The sequence below is a fragment of the Echeneis naucrates genome, chromosome 18 (assembly GCF_900963305.1).
Source record: "Echeneis naucrates chromosome 18, fEcheNa1.1, whole genome shotgun sequence".
NCBI classification, from domain to species: domain Eukaryota; kingdom Metazoa; phylum Chordata; class Actinopteri; order Carangiformes; family Echeneidae; genus Echeneis; species Echeneis naucrates.
In genome coordinates this window covers 13,166,963-13,183,136 of record NC_042528.1, presented here as the reverse complement: position 1 = coordinate 13,183,136, position 16,174 = coordinate 13,166,963, and the positions used below count along the sequence as shown (strand labels likewise).

The following is a 16,174-nucleotide window of genomic DNA, read 5'->3' as shown; positions in this document are numbered from 1 at the left end:
AGCACCCCCCATGACCTGAAAACAGATAAGCAATAGAAGACTAATGAAAGAAAGAAAGAGCTATATGTAAGTTTTGTGATTAGTACATAGCCAGTGTTAACATGAATAGCTGTTTACCCTTAAAGTATTGAATAAAGCTGTGAGTTAATAACAAAGGACTCTCCACTTCCATTGTTGGGACTTTCACATTTCAGTTGCTACTTTGGTATTTCTTTATTACTCTTGCATTTGTGTCACTGCGCTTTTGTGACCTGCAAATGGTGGTTTTGCATTGTCTGAGCAACCACTCCAAAACTTAGAAACAGGTCCCATAAATTAGGATGAGTCATCGGTTTATTGGCAGTAGGGGAAATTTGCATATTCCAGCAGCAATGAATAGCTAGACTACCGAGATGAGGTAGAAAGAGAAAGAAGTTAACACTAAATATATAGATAAAGATGTAAAACCAAAAATTTTGCTACAGAGTTGTGTGTTTAAACAGCAAATCAGCTGTTATAACATGATACGTTTGAATATTGTAATAACGAAATAACGAAAATATCATATTATAACGTGATATTGATGTTTTTGTTTTTTGTTTTTGTTTTTTTAACTGACATGGCAGCACTACGCTTCCATATTTTCCTAACCAGGTGCTTCCACCACTCTTATTTCAAATTAAAAGCCCCCTGTAGAGTTGTATGATTCTGACACTGTGTTGGTAATGATGGTTTTGTTAACGTAAGTGTAGGAAACTTTGGTTCATCTGTGAACTTGGAGTTGACCTGAAAGGAGGGAGGTTTCCGTCTTTGACTTCCTGCCTCCTCCTTTGTCAAACCTCTGACAGGCTGATGGATGGGAGCTATATTATTGCTTAAGGTTTGGAGATGGCAGAGATGGTCAGACAGATAACACCATATGAATACTGGCCAGGAAAGAAGTCAGCCCATGCTGCAGCCTGTCACAGGCACAGACATGCTCAGTCACTGAACTTCCTTCCTATGCTTAGATATGTGACGATTGATGTTAATGGATTGGTTAAGTGGAGCTGATGGTGGTGTCATAATGAGTGAATGGTTTCTTAGCTTGACAATCAGGGCAGAGTACAGATCAAATTTATTTATATACAGGCAAATGATAATATCGTTATATTCATATATATATATAGAGAAGGTTTAGACCAAATGCTTCATAAAATTTATGCTCAGTGAATATAGAAGCATAAGTGAAGAGTAGTTAACTCGAAATTTTTAACTGTGGGTTTTGCCATACAAGACGGTGATAAGCCTGATCTTGCAAACTATGAGAGGGTCTGCTCCACTAGACCTATGCTGGGAGTTCCATAGAAGAGTATCCTGAAAGCTGAAAGCTCTGCCTCCCAATTTCCTCTAGAAGACTCTAGACAAGTAAACCTACATCCAGAGAGCGAATCAACCTCCTGGAACGATAAGAAACTATGAGCTTTCTGAGATATGATTGGGCTTGCTCATTAAGCTATTCTGAATTTTACTGGAAACCAGTAAAGTGAAGCTAACAGTACAGAGCTGGGAAGATCCATCCCTCACTCATCCTAGGCTCCACCTTTTCTTCCAAATATGGTTCTGTCTGTTTCCAAAAAACAAGAGTATGAATGGACAAACTACAAACTTGAGACCAAGAAAATGGCAGTTTACAAACAATTAGATTACGTCATGATGGGTTGACAGGCTGTTAGCTGCTCTGTGAGGCTGAAGCAAATGGCGATTTTTTGGACAATCGGCTAACATGCTCATAAGGACAAAGGTAACATTTAGCACACGTAATGCTATCCATTTTGACAAACTGGCAAACTCTGGGCTTCAGAACAACAGTTCACAAACCAATGGGTGATGTCACAAGTTGCCACTTGGTCATACTGATGTTCCCACATAGTTCACTGGACAATATGTGTTTTTGAAATGAGCAGCTAATTCAGTCTAGAGTATACATTGCTCTGTGAGTTGCCTTTTTCAAGACCTCCAGTTTTTAGCGTGTCCATGTAATTTGCCTTTGACACAGTGGACCACACTTTCGCTTTTGAAAATTCTGTGGGCATTAAAGGCACTGCTCTGGAGTGGCAGAGGTCTTATCTCTCAGATGTTTTTCTGTGAGCCTGAGTTCCATACTCAGGCCTATCATCTTTCTACATCCGCTGGGGCCAATTTTATAAAACATGGACTCTCTTACCATTTTTGCAATGATGATTTCTTCTAAACCTCTACTTCAGTGTCTCAGTGATAACATGCTTTTACATGGCATTGAATTTCTTACATTTTAATGAAAACAAAGAGGTTCTGTTTTTTGGATCAAGCGATACCATTCACCCTTCTTTTACAGAACTTGGCCCCCTTCAGCCCTACTAAAGTCAGTAAAACCTCTGTCACTTATTTGGGTGTTATAATGGACTTTGATTTTAAGATGGAGAAACATTAATGAGGTGACACGTTCAACCACAGTTGCACTTTAAGCTGCAAATTTAAGCTCTAACTTGCAGATACTGTTTAAACTTCATAATTATGATTTTCTCTTATCAAAGTTAAATAACTGATTGCTTCATTTGTTTCTGAATAATATCTCCTATATATCTTGCACATCATGTTGGCATCTACTGGATGGGTTGGTAGACAATAGAGTTAAATGACCTGACAACTGTGGGCTACTGCCATGAATTGCAGATACTCAAGATCCCCAGACAATGTAACCTAATGACTTTTCCAACTTTTCCTCTAGTGCCATCATGAGGATACTTTTGTGATTTTTTTTTTTTTTTTTTTAGTGCAGGAGATTCACATCTGGTACATTTGTTCATGTTCCCCACTGGATGTATTGTAATATCCTTTGTGTTCCCTTAACATCCAGTAGCATCTGGCACATTCATGAGATTAAAATGAGAATCTGGACTCCAGACCTGTGGTGTGAATATTTGCCTTTCCATGTTTTGTTGTTTTTTTTGTGTTTTTTCACAGGACCAGCCCTCACCCATATATCACAGCCTTAGAGAACCGTACAGACTGCTGGCCTGCTCTGCAGCTGGAGATTGATGATTTCATTCAGCAGGCTACAGACAGGTCAGCCACAGCAGAAGCCTTGAACCCTCCATCCAAACACTCACTGGTTCAGTGCACATGTTTTAAAACTATCTGTGAAGAGCCCCTATCCTAAATAAACCATCTACAGTAATGACAAATACAGACAGTTGCATCTCTCAGTGACATATATCACTTTGTTCACAAGGATCAAATTTCACAAGTGTCGACCTCCAAGGTGTGATTCATTTGAGCCAGCACTGTGATGGCAGGTAGGAGGTGCTTATTAACACTCTATGTATCTATATGCTGCAGAAATGAACCAGCCTATATCACCATGCTGGCCCCCTTTCTGCAGTACCTGTACTGTGAACCTCAGAGGCAGCCCCAGCATGCCCTCCTCCGACACAGCCTACTCAGGGTGCTGCTGCCCACACATCAGAGAGCTGGATCAGTCCTCCAGGACCGGGGCCAGGAGAAGCCCTCCACAATTTCTGACAGCCTGCTGCACTGCCTCTGCCATTTGGTCCCATACATGCAGGTGATGCAGTGATGGGTGATATTAGACAATTATCAACATCAACAAGAACTAATTCTTGTGTGAAATCAAATTCTTGCGAAATCACTTCTCATCTCACACACAACAGCTTATGAAAAACGTATGTTTTCAACTGAAACACAAACAAGTCAGACTTCTTGTACATACATGCAATTCCAACACCATTCCCCAAATATTTGAATATATTGCTTTAACGCCATTTTGAATTTAGCTTTAGTGTTCTCTTGAATTATATAAAACTGGCAATAAGTTCCACCTGATCACAACTCTGTAGATGGCTGTTTTCTGTATCATACTTGTTTTCAAAAGAATGATAGGAGGGGCTCAGAACTAAATCCATGTTGAGGTTTAGACCTGCTTGTTAGAAGCGGCCTTTTGGGGAATTTCTGGGTGAGATCCTAACTAAGTGGAGTGATATTGAAGAAGCTTAAGAGGTGTTGGTGTTGTCTGTGCTGACAGTTGGACAGCGTGGAGGGAGTGCTGGAGCTCTGTGGATTCTTTGACGCTCTGCTTCAGGGTCTTGTTCGTGCCCCTGGGGAGCACTGGCAGACTGAGAGAGCCAAGCTCATCCTGCACCTCTTGTGCTCCTGTCAGCATTGCCTCAAGTTGAATGGAGACTGTCGGCCACTTCTTGGTTTATTGCAGCAACTCCTTCCTTCCTGCCAACAGGTCACATATCAACAACACTACTTTGTCTCAATTACCCTCACTCGTGCACTGCTGCACAGAGCGAGCACCTTCAGTGTCTAAAGCTTTACTGTTATTTCTAGGTGCTGCCAGTGGATGAGCTGATTGTGGGTGTGGCCCTGCTCTTGTTGGAGGCCCCTGCAGCTCAGCAGACCAGCCTGCTCAGTTTGGGTATATCATAAATGTGCTTTGGAAATTCATCATAGAGGCAAATAATAAGAGTTACAACTTTCATTTTACAAAGAGTTTTTGCATGTATTTACTTGGCCTGTTCAGGTCCTTGGCAAGGGACCTGCTTGCATCCCAAGTTGAACAGTTTGGCTGGATGATGCTTTTTTTCTTTTTTTAAGTTGGAAGCTGCAATTGTTCAAATGAAGAAGAAGGTTGTGTTATGTAGGATCATGTAGGATTCTAGTTGATCTAGAAAAAAACAGGAAGTTTTTTTTTTCCTCAATAAGTCACTATATCCAATTACTTCCAGTTACAGTAGAGAAACTATTACAGCTGATTATCTGCATTTAAGAACCTGATCACCTCAGAAAAATCCTGGTGAAAACTTCACTGTTTGGTACCATTTAAAGTGGAAAAAGAAATAATGTGCGACAAGTACTGTACTGTTGCATTTAATTTAACTGTGAGCACAGAGAGCCTTTAATGTTGTTAATGCATATACGGGACCTCGGTCTAGAGACAGTCAAACACCATATATTTAGGTTCAAGTGGGTCATTGTGTAATTGTTGTCATTTATGCTTCCTTGTTAAACTTCTATATTTTCCCTGGAATTGGAGCCAGATTAAATTGTTTTATTTTAAAGTTTTCTGGAGTAAGAAGTGTTTTTATTGATAATAGAGTGTTTTGTTGTCACTAAATTAATTCATTTAATTTTTGGTTTTAGTGCTCTTTACTTCTATTAATCCCTTCAAGAATCCCTAAAGCAAGAACTTTCCTTTCCTCTTGCCTTGTTTTACTCTTTTATCTACACATCGATTTCTCAATCTTCATCTTCATCATGCAGCATGGCATTATTTTTCCCTCTCTTTCTCCACACAGCTCTGAGAATAATTCCTGAGCAGGCAGAACTGGTGCCGTGGTTCAGTCCCTTCCTGGTTCTTCCTGTGTTGCAGCTGCTGACCTGTTCAAGCTTCACTGAGCCTCTGGCTGACCAGCGGACACATAGCCTCAACCAGAGCCTGGCCCACAAATTGCTCTTAAGCATCAGCAGGCAGACAGGAGCATCCCCACAGGTAACACTCAAGGTTTTACAATGCTTTTTATCCCTGCTTTTGGAAGCAGAGACAAAGAGACAGGGAGTTTGTTTGTACTCAGATTGAGTCCACTGCCTCAGTGTGGAGGCTCACTTAGGCGTATTAAATACCACACACATTGCCAGTGTGCTTTGTTAATCCAAAATCCCTTTCAGGTCATCACTAGACATGCCCTAATACCTGCACTGCTTGTTTTGCCAATAATCAGGCAGTGGCAGTATTTACTGCCCCAGTGGATGCCCGTGTAAAGAGGACAACAGGTGAGGAGGGACCAGCAAGGGCAGCATGTAGGGCCTTCTTATTGGCTTCACAGCAGGTACTCTCGATTAAAGGAGCGAATAACTGTCCAGCAGCTGCCATAAAGAGAGTCAGAGATATCAAACAGCAGTCGCTTTCTGGCTAATGTTTATTTATTTCGAAACATGGAAAGCCATAGGGTACCACATGGCTAATTAGCAAGTCTGTTTGAATGGCTTAGAAATGTAACTTAAAATGAGAGGGTTAGGGTTAGGGTTGTCTTTTCTGAAAGTGATCCTGCTCAGCCTTTGAGTAAATGCCCTAAAATCTCATGTTTTAAATTCAGTACGTATCAAACAGTCTTTTTGTGGTTTTGATATTTACTCAACTCATCTGTAAATTCAAACACTGATTTCATTGTGTCTTACAATGTTCATCAGCTTCATCAGTCACAGTATGTTTAATCATGAGTATCAGATATGATCAGGTGTCATCAGAGAGGAAATGTGAATGAACCTAACAATCAGCAAACAGTTGGCCTGCTCTGGGACTGAACTAAATGTCTCCAACTCCAACTCAAACACTGACTGCAGATAAGGTCAGGTCAGTTAAAGAGAATGAACTGATACCTCAGATATGAAGGACACAGCAGGAAGCGATAAGTTTGTTGAAATGCATGTCTTTCAGTTATGATGCCACTTGAAGAGCGAAACTGAGGTTTTTGTGCGGCTCGAACTCTGCTCCTTACCGCAGTGGATAGATAGCCTGGTGGTAAAGTTGCCTGTCTCATTAGTGACTCCTGGTTGGCTGAACAATTTGCTTTTTTTTTTTTCTACTCCCAAGTTTTCTGTTTAGTCACAGATCTATCCAATAAAGACATCAAAATGCAGCAAGAGTTTTCTAAGTAAGCTCACCAGAACACTGAAGAAGTCAACCGGTTGATTTTAGCTGCTCAGTGTGTTTAATTTTATACTTTTAAGTCCTTGGTCTGAAAAAGTGTGTTTTCGCCAACATCTCATCATGGCAACACTAGATTTGTCTTCAGAAACCTGTTGTGATTAAAATACAGTTGATTTGAATTTCATTCTTTCATTTTATTTATTTTTTTTATTCTTTTATCCATTTTGTACCCCTCAGCCTGGTCTGCCAATGCTTCTTCAGTTCAGCCCCTGGTACAGCGAGCTCAGTGTCACTGTGTCCACACTGCGCAAAGTGGCAGATGATCCAGCGCCAGCTGCTGATTGGCTGCTGTCAGTTGGCTCAGCTGTGTCGTCTGGCCAGCGTCTGCCCTCCAGCCTCACCCTTATTGTAGCCTATCTCATCATAAAGGGTGAGGACGATGTCTGCCAGCTGGCTCTGAACGTAAGCCAGGCCCTAGCTGCAGCCGACCCCTGCCAGGTAGGTAATCTACGTGGCTCAGTTCAACACGGGGGGATGTCTCAAGTTAGAGCCTCTTTTTTAAGCTCAGAAAATAACATGGTACATTGATAATCAGTTTTGCTTAAAACAAATCATTCCAGCCCTGCAATTCACATACCTCAGAAATACTTAAAGAAAATACTACAAATTGTAGGGAGCCAAGAGGTGCACCATCTATACTCTACTAAATGGTGGTTTCTGAAACTAGCTGAAATGAATATAGTTTGTTGCCAATAAAGTCCAGATAAAACAAAGGGAGTAATTATTCATACAATAACAGTAACATATTTATACAATACTCAAGCCACCATTCTACCACATGTCCATCTCAACGCAGCAACTTAGAGTTCCAATTTGTGCTATATCTGGTGGTGTATTTTTTTAATATGGCCATACTTTACTGTTACAATTGTACACTGTTTGGGCAACAATCGGCTGTAATACCAGGAACAAATTGTCTGCAGCTTTTTCGACAGTGGATGCAGACAAATACGTCATTAAAGGGTCTGTTTGCTTGTGGCAGTTCATATTGAGAGAGCTACAGCCAGTGTGTTATCCCAGCATTCAACTGGCATAGTGTAATTTCATGACCCGGTCAAGTGACAGTTGGTGGATGAATTGTGCCAAAATGACATTGTCAAGGCACCTTCAGTTACTGATTTTCTGAATTTCTATAAAGAGAGAGGCTGGAACTGACTGACTTCTCCATGGCCCTCTGAGACTGTAAATGGAGATTCAGATGATGTGAAATTTCACATGTTGCTATGGCCCCGTCATTATTCTGGCTTGTTAGATGCCTCACTGTATTCCCCTGCTGATCTAATTGCTCCCAGAGTGCCACTTTTGCCGTCATTTGATGCATTGGTAGGACGTTATTGGCATATTTGAATCCAATGGATTTCCTTGCTTGCAGTATCTCATCCCCTCACTTCTGCCTGCTCGCAGCCATAAACACTAAAAACATAATCTCTTTGTTATAAGAGAGGAGGGTAACATCCAGGCTTCTTAAAATCTGCCAGTATAATAAGACCAAGATTTAAGATTAGCTATCTGTTGATAAGCATTTTCTGATTGCTGAGGGACCAAAACTGTGAATGTAGGAGCAGCATCAACAGTTCCCATTTTTCAAAGTCTAGTTGTTTTCCAATCATAATTATGTTAGTGGACAGATCTCTCCATCATATTAACCCTTACAGGAATTATTTTGTAACACTGAAGCTCTTTGAACTTGTAATGTGAATATGATGATGCGTACACTTGTCATTCTACTACAAGCACAATATCTCATTTGTAAACATTTCCAGAAAATTGTTCCTATTTTCCCTGAAGATCCAGGCATGTCATGAATAAATAATTTTTTATTTTTTATTTTTTTGAAAATTGCTCATTTTATTTTTTATCTCCAGGACTCAGTTGAAACAATTCTATTCCAGATTGGAGGAGTATGACTAAATCATACTCCTGTTGAAGACTGTGATTAATTTGTTTAATAAAAAACAAAACAAAACAATGAAATCAGGTGTAGCCAGGTCTGTTATGCAATCTAGGTGTGGATAACCTCTGACACAGTGTTTATCCAGCTTGGTTATGCTGATAGACAATAAACTGAATCCATCCTTGTCCCTGTCCACGGATGTCTTACTGACTTTGATTGTGGATTCTTCTGATTCCATAGCCAGTGATTTAAGATTCGGCTGCACTGTACTGCTCAAAAATCTAATTTATTGCATATGTCGTGGAAAAATATTTCTTTGATATATGGTCATCAGCATTTCACAGTTCATGGTATAAATCGAAGAGAAGCATCTGTTTCATTCCTATCTGCCCCTTTGTCTTTCTCGCAAGTCATGCAGGTGAAGTGGTTGCTATGCAACAGTGAAGGTGCAGGGCAGCAGTGAGAGCTGTATGTTAATTAAAGTGCACAATTCAGAGATGTTGACACCTTGTATCCAAGGACCCTGAATGGTTATTTTTTTGACCCCAGCACTAAAGGGATTGATGCCTTGAAGTATTCACCCCATGTTGTCCCTCATCCCACTTTTTAACCTCGGTCTGTGAGAGTTTCATTGACCAGAGTGGATGTGGGTAGAAATTAACTGGGGCTAGGCTAACCCTGACAATGGGTCACATCATAAGGAGACTGGGACGTAAGGCAGTCCATGACCTGGACTGGTTAACCAGTATGTGCTGATGCTGTCTCTACAGCTCACCCTGCTGGAGCCTGTGCACACATGTGGCTCTTTCCATTAAATATTGGTGTGCTCCCTAAGGCTTGTCATTTTAATAATTTAAACCTGGGGTAAATCATTCTTCAACAGACAGCAACATGGATATTCTAATTATAGCTAGCCTTAGTCTCCACCAGCTCCTGTGTTAAATATAGGGTTGCAGAGGGGCAGAAATTTTTCAGTAAATTTTCTGCAAAATTTTCCAAAAAACTTGCTATGGTAAGTTAAGATGGGGAATTGTTTTTTTAATATATATATCCCATTGGAATTATAGGAATTAATTGGATTTAACAGGAAATTTTAAGGATGCTCAGGGGGGGTGTACCCTGGGCGGAGGGGGTGTAGTGTAGGGTGAGAATGAGAGCAGGAGAGGGGAATATTCAAACAGGTGTAGGCAGGAACATGGTGCTGCATGAAGTTCATGGAGATGATGCTGTAGTACAGAATTCATGAAGATATGACAGCAGCAGGTGTTGCAGGAACATGGGATGGTGATGAGTGATTTTATTTATTTATTTTTTTTAAAGAAGCGTGGTTATTGTCAGCACATGCAAGAGGGAGGGAGAGAGAAGCTCAGTCCTTCCCCCAGCAGTCTAGGCCTACAGCAGCATAGCTAAAGAGTAGAGGACTTTAACTTTTTAACTATAAGCTCTGTCATACAGGAAAGTTTTAAGCCTGATCTTGAAAATTACTAAAGGGTCCGCCCCCCGGACCGATGCTGGGAGTTGGTTCCATAGAAGAGGAGCCTGATAACTGAAAGATCTGCCTCCAGATTTACTCTTGGAGACTCTAGGAACCACAAGTTAACCTCCATCTAGAGAGCTGAGTGGCCTACTAGGACAGTAAGGAACTATGAGCTCTCTGAGATATGATGGAGCTTGGTCATTAAGAGCTTTATACGTTAAAAGAAGGATTTTGAATTCTACCCTGTATTTTACAATGAAGAGCAGCTAACAGAGGAGAGATATGATCTCTTTTCCTAGTTCCTGTTAATATTCATGCAGCAGCATTCTGAATCAACTGAAGGCCTTTTAGAGATTTGTTTGGACATCCAGATAGTAATGAGTTACAGTAGTCCAGCCTAGAAGTTACAAATGCATGGACTAGTTTTTCTGCATCATCCTGAGAAAGGATGTTTCTGATTTTCCTAATGTTTCTCAGGTGGAAGAAAGCTGCCCGACTAACTTGTTTTATGAGAGGGACAAAGGACATGTCCTGGTCAAAGGTTACTCCAAGGTTTCTTACAGTGGAGCTGGAAGCCAAACTAATGCTGTCCACAGTGATTAGATGATTAGATAGCGTTTCTCTGAGGTGCTTGGGGTCGAGTCCATTCACTTCAGTTTTGTGAGAATTAAGAAGTAAAAAATTTTGGGCCATCCAGACTTTTATGTCTTCAAGACATGTTTGACTATCTGGCTGACTTCATTTGGCTTCATTGATAGGTACAGCTGAGTGTCATCTGCATAGCAGTGGAAGTTGATGCTGTGTTTCCTGATAATGTTGCCTCGAGGAAGCAGATAAAGCGTAAAGAGGATTGGTCCAAGTACAGAACCCTGCGGGACTCCATGACTGACTACAGTACATGAGGAGGAGCTGTTGTTAACATGAACAAACTGATGTCTATCTGATAAGTAGGATTTGAACCACCTTAGTGCAGTTCCTTTAATCCCAATTTCATGTTCCAGTCTCTGTAGCAAAATATTATGATCTATGGTGTCGAATGCAGCTCTAAGATCTAGAAGGAGAAGTATGGAGGCTGATCCATTGTCTGAGGCCATTAGAATGTCATTGGAGACTTTAACCAGCGCTGTTTCTGTGCTGTGATGGGCTCTAAATCCTGACTGAAACTCTTCAAACAAACCGTTCCCATCCAGATGCTCGTGTAATTGTTTTGCTACAGCTTTCTCAATGATTTTAGAAATTAATTTAAGGCTTGATATGGGTCTATAATTGGCCAAAACATCTGGATCAAGATTCGTTTTTTTAAGCTGGGGTTTGATGACTGCAGTCTTCAGAGTCTGAGGTAGATAAGGTGAGATTAATCAGATCTAGAATGAACAGCTCAATTAAGTAAAAAAATCTCTTTCAAGAGGCTAGTTGGTACTCGGTCTAATAGACATAATATTAGAAAATAATACAAAATAGAATAATACAATAAAAAAAAAAGTGACAACATATTTCAACACAAGTATTTGTGAGTAGAACTAGAAGTTTTAATTTTTGAATTGAGCAATCAATTTTACAATTGATCAATTAAAACATGGATGTTGAGGAAAATATTAAGATATTGCACCTCCCTCGTCAACTCAAACTGTGAAGTTACCACCCCAAAGAAGAAACCACATCACATTTTACAGCAGCACTACAACAGCACTAACAAGCAATGCCACCCTGCTGTCACCAACAAACCAGATGTTACTAAACCCTGAAATGCCTTTTATTTATGTTCAAACTAAGCAGCTAAACATTATTAAACCATAAAATGGTTTTCATTCACATATTTGGGGTAAAAGAGGATATTTGGTATTGGCTTTTGGGCAAGTGGAATATTCTTGTGGCTTTCCCATACCCCCCCATATCCAGAACCTAGACTGAGCTGAAAGTAGCTGCTCCTGGAAACAACACTGATGAGATAAGTGAGACTAAGCAAAAGAGCTTAAGGGTAGTTTGGAAATCCTCTTTCGGTTCATCACCATGAAATGAGCATCTTGTAAGGGCACATCTTTATGTAATCTATGGTCAATATGCAAATCTTTAAGTATATAGCTTTAAAAGGCAATGTTTTAAAGAAGATATCAATGATTAACTTTCCCCTCAGGCAATGAAGGAACTTAAAAAAGGAGGAAAAAGACAATAGTTTCAAGATTTGCATTTAGATTGACTCAATTGGTGTTTTCTTCATTTTAACTTTGTCTGCAGGTCCCCACACTCATCTCTGTTTTAATGTTCAAATTGGGGAAAGAGAAGAATCCAGGTTTGGCTCATGCTGTGCTCAACTGCCTGCCAAATCTCGGGACTCATAAGGTGCCAAACAGATGATGACGACTCAGTGATATATGATGATGGTGTGACATGTCATACAAACTAATGTATATCTTGGTACAACCTCCGCCCTTCAGTTCATGCCTACTCTTTGAAAAGTCCTATCAGAGTGTAGTTTGAAAAAGTCATATAAATCCAGATTTGCCTGTGACTCAGAACCGGGTAATGATCTTAACCATCAACAAACACCATGTGCTCCAATGTTACAGCTGTGTGTCCCCTTGGTGCTGCAAAATCTCCACATGATTGCAACTGCCCCCAAGCTGAGAGCTGTGGCAATGCGCCTCATGACTGCTCTCTGGAAGAAACAGGTCAGTAAGAATGACTGATAACTGTCATCTTCATCATGGCATTACGATAAATACTGTTCCCAAAAAGTGACAATGAGCTGACTGTGCTCCTCCCTGTAAGGACCGAGTTTACCCGGAGCTGCAGCGTCTTCTGTCTCAGCAGGACTGCAGAGTGGTGTTTGGGAGGGACATCCAATGGGAACAGATCCTTGCCCGGGCTGCCTGCCTCAGGGACATCTGCAAAGAGAGGTCTGACCAACACACATGCTGGCATAAAGTAACTCCTCTTTACAGGGGACAGACAATGCCCTCTCCCTAGCTACACTTTCCTGCTCCTCCTTGGTGACTTGTGGCTTTCCCAGTGTAGATCAGAAATATATCATCCCTGCAGTGTCTTCTGGCTCTAGCACAGGGCCTTACTAAGAAAACCACCAATGGAAGGCCCTCAGGAGGCTTCCTAATCAACTGAACTGGGTTCTTTTGATGTGAAAGTGCAGCAGATCTACACTGAGCTCCCCCAGATGTTATTTCGACTGTTGCAATCCACAAACTATTTTTTTTTTGTTCCCTACCCAGAGCTCATGACCATACATCAGGGTTGGAAAGAACATAAAATGGTAAATTGACACCTTAGCCCTCTGGCTCAGGGCCTTCTCCACCGCAGCAGTCTGGTACAGTCCCCACTGCACCAACAAGCCTGTCAGTTTCCAGCTCCATTTTACTCACCTTCATGAAAAAAATCAGATATACTGAAAGTCTTTCCCATATGGCAGAAGATCTGTGTCTGAAGAGGGCAACCCACCAATCCTTTACCCAGTCAGCATAGATTTGAGAGTCTGGCTGATTCTGGAAAATAGGAACTGACTAAGCACTGACGGAAGGGAAATCATCTGATGGTTTCTTTTTTGTTATTTAAATAAATTTATATTTACGACTTATAATGTGACAGTTCCATAGTTGGTCTCGACACATCTGCACTATAGACAATACCAGCTCAAAAGTCCAAGAGATCAGACAGTTCACTGAAGCCTTTCAGGCTTAGCTTGTCTAAAATGAAGCCATAATTACTCAAGTTGAATTATTAACTCACTTAACAGGAGTACTCAGTCAGCAAGATATTGTGTGACATATCACATTATATAAACAATTGCCTTTATTTGTGTGTGTGTGTGTGTGTGTGTGTGTGTGTGTTTGCGTGGGCATGTGTGTTTGTGTCAGGCCTTACCAGCATGGAGGAGACATGTTGGCAGCTATTACACACACTCTGAACCAGTGCACACGACCAGACTTGGCAACCCCTGCTGCTCTCGCCCTGCAAGGACTACAGGAGCTGTGCCGGGCAGAGGTCTCACACACACATAAAACATGCATTTTTCATCAGATGTATGGTGGTCTCAAATCTCATTCCCTCCTGAATTCCAATGAGCCCCATAAGGTTTATCTTCCAGGTCGTAGACATCATCTCAACATGGAGGCATCTTGGGCCTGAACTAAGCATAGAGTCTCGTCCCCTGATGGTCAAAGTTATAGCTGAGCTCTTGGCTCTTGTTCCCCACCTCAACGTCAGGTCAGAAGAGTATGAGGTATATGAGCCTTCATTCAAAGGCTTTCTGTTATTTGTCTTTTATTTTGGAAAAACACCTTGTTTACTCACATATAGACTGACAAGAGGACACAAAGATAAAGCTGTGCCTCTACACAAAACACAAATTATGTAAGATGTGGAAATTTCAAAATTTCCAAAATGTATATATTTTACAGGTAAAAAAAAAAACAAAACTAAATGCACAATCATGATCTCTTTTGGTTGTTGTCCTTTCTACAAGATCACAACAGTAAATGTCAGGGTTTTGGCCTCAGATTCAAGTTGGATGAGGGTCTTTTGTCTTTGTGGTGCCAACCTTCCTAAATACCTGACAAGTTAACCATATGATTATGGGCATATGGCTGAACAGACATAGCAGCAGGATTTGCACATCTTTTATTGAAATTTTTTCACAAATTTGTGGCTGGGGTAAACTGCTTAAAAATACTCCTGTTAAAGGATGCTAAGCTCTAAAATGAACATGTTGATGTGAGTTTCATAATTTAAATACCCGACTGTTCAGCAGCACATACATGTTCCTGTGTATTCCTGTGTAGCCAGATGATCTCTTTACCCATGCTTCCAATCATTTTGCTGAGCTAACTACAGCCCAACCCCAGCAATGTAGTCCACACAGAGATGTGAGATTTATGTATTATTAAAACATTATATTTTATATATAATGAATATAATCTGTCATTGATTTGAATAATAACGTTTTTTCATAATTAAACATATGTGCAGTTACTCAGTGATATATTGAACTCCACGTATACTTAAAGTTTAGAAAATTGTTTTTATTCTGTTTTTTTTTTTCTTCTTCAGACACTGAGAGAGGAGGTTGTCAGCTTTCTGTGGAATTATGCTGTCAGCAAGGTCTGTTTACTAAAGATATTGTGACACAGTCCTACAAATGAGCTCATTTTAGATTTCTAGATCAAAACACCCCCCAAAAAATCTATAATGTAAAGTGTGTGTGTTTGCTGTAACAGGATCCAGAGGTGGCCAGTTGTGGTTACAAGGCTTTGGCAGAATTTCCAGAAGAAGTCCACAAAATAACTTTCATTCCTGAGGCAGTAAGGGACCTGCTCCACTCAATATTATCAATGATGTACTCATTCTCATGTTATTCTTAAAAATGTAATCCTTGTTTATCCACATAACACATTGTGTTAGTTGGTGCCATTTTATTTGAGCTTTGTTTGTAAGTCATGGTAACAACCAACTAAAATTATTGGATGACTTAATGTGTGCTATGAGTTTTGGCCCCTTGTGTGATTGAGTTTGACACCGCAAATCTATAATGTATAGTTCTAATTACCATGTTAGCATGCTGTCTTGCTAGACTCAAATGGTGACATTTCACTGGATAAATATTAGCATTATCCTCATGAGCATATTAGTGTATTTGTCTATATGCTGCAGCTAGCATAGACCATTTGCCAACCTACCATAAAGTCACCCAGTGGTTTGTTGTTGTTTTAAAGCTTTTAGAATGTAATTTGGCACATAGTTTTTGGCACCCAGTAGAAATTGTATTTGGAGGAGAAGGTGGAGCTGAGAAGGAGTGAGGGCAGAATCAAACCTGGTCTCTATCAGATTGGATATCACAGTCTATCAATCACACAGTAGCCAAACCCTAAATTGTCTATGTTTTATGGTCTATTTTCATTATATTGGAGAAAACTGGAAACTGAGACCCTACACTCGATTTAAAAAAAAAAAAAAAAAAATTCCTCAGCAAATAAATCAAGTGACAAAAGGTACTGTTTCACAAAGTCTTCAGTATAATCTAATTTCTCTTTTCAACCAGTGGAGTGGTTCCCCTATGATCACT

The 16,174-nt window shown here is 40.4% G+C and overlaps 1 protein-coding gene across 3 annotated transcripts in view; it reads left to right on the top strand.

Moving 5' to 3' along the window:
* focad (focadhesin) overlaps nt 1-16,174 on the top strand; it is a 41,925-nt gene that overhangs the window by 10,433 nt on the left and 15,318 nt on the right. For 2 of the 3 annotated variants that reach the window (XM_029525898.1, XM_029525899.1), the window contains 13 exons: nt 2,965-3,066; nt 3,340-3,565; nt 4,043-4,252; nt 4,354-4,441; nt 5,322-5,515; nt 6,911-7,171; nt 12,340-12,444; nt 12,672-12,773; nt 12,874-13,001; nt 13,971-14,097; nt 14,201-14,335; nt 15,163-15,213; nt 15,330-15,413. In XM_029525898.1, the coding sequence (XP_029381758.1) occupies nt 2,965-3,066; nt 3,340-3,565; nt 4,043-4,252; nt 4,354-4,441; nt 5,322-5,515; nt 6,911-7,171; nt 12,340-12,444; nt 12,672-12,773; nt 12,874-13,001; nt 13,971-14,097; nt 14,201-14,335; nt 15,163-15,213; nt 15,330-15,413 (1,813 nt within the window). Of the gene's footprint in view, nt 1-2,964; nt 3,067-3,232; nt 3,297-3,339; nt 3,566-4,042; nt 4,253-4,353; nt 4,442-5,321; nt 5,516-6,910; nt 7,172-12,339; nt 12,445-12,671; nt 12,774-12,873; nt 13,002-13,970; nt 14,098-14,200; nt 14,336-15,162; nt 15,214-15,329; nt 15,414-16,174 lie in introns of those variants that run through there. The other variant, XM_029525900.1, reaches the window with a different exon arrangement.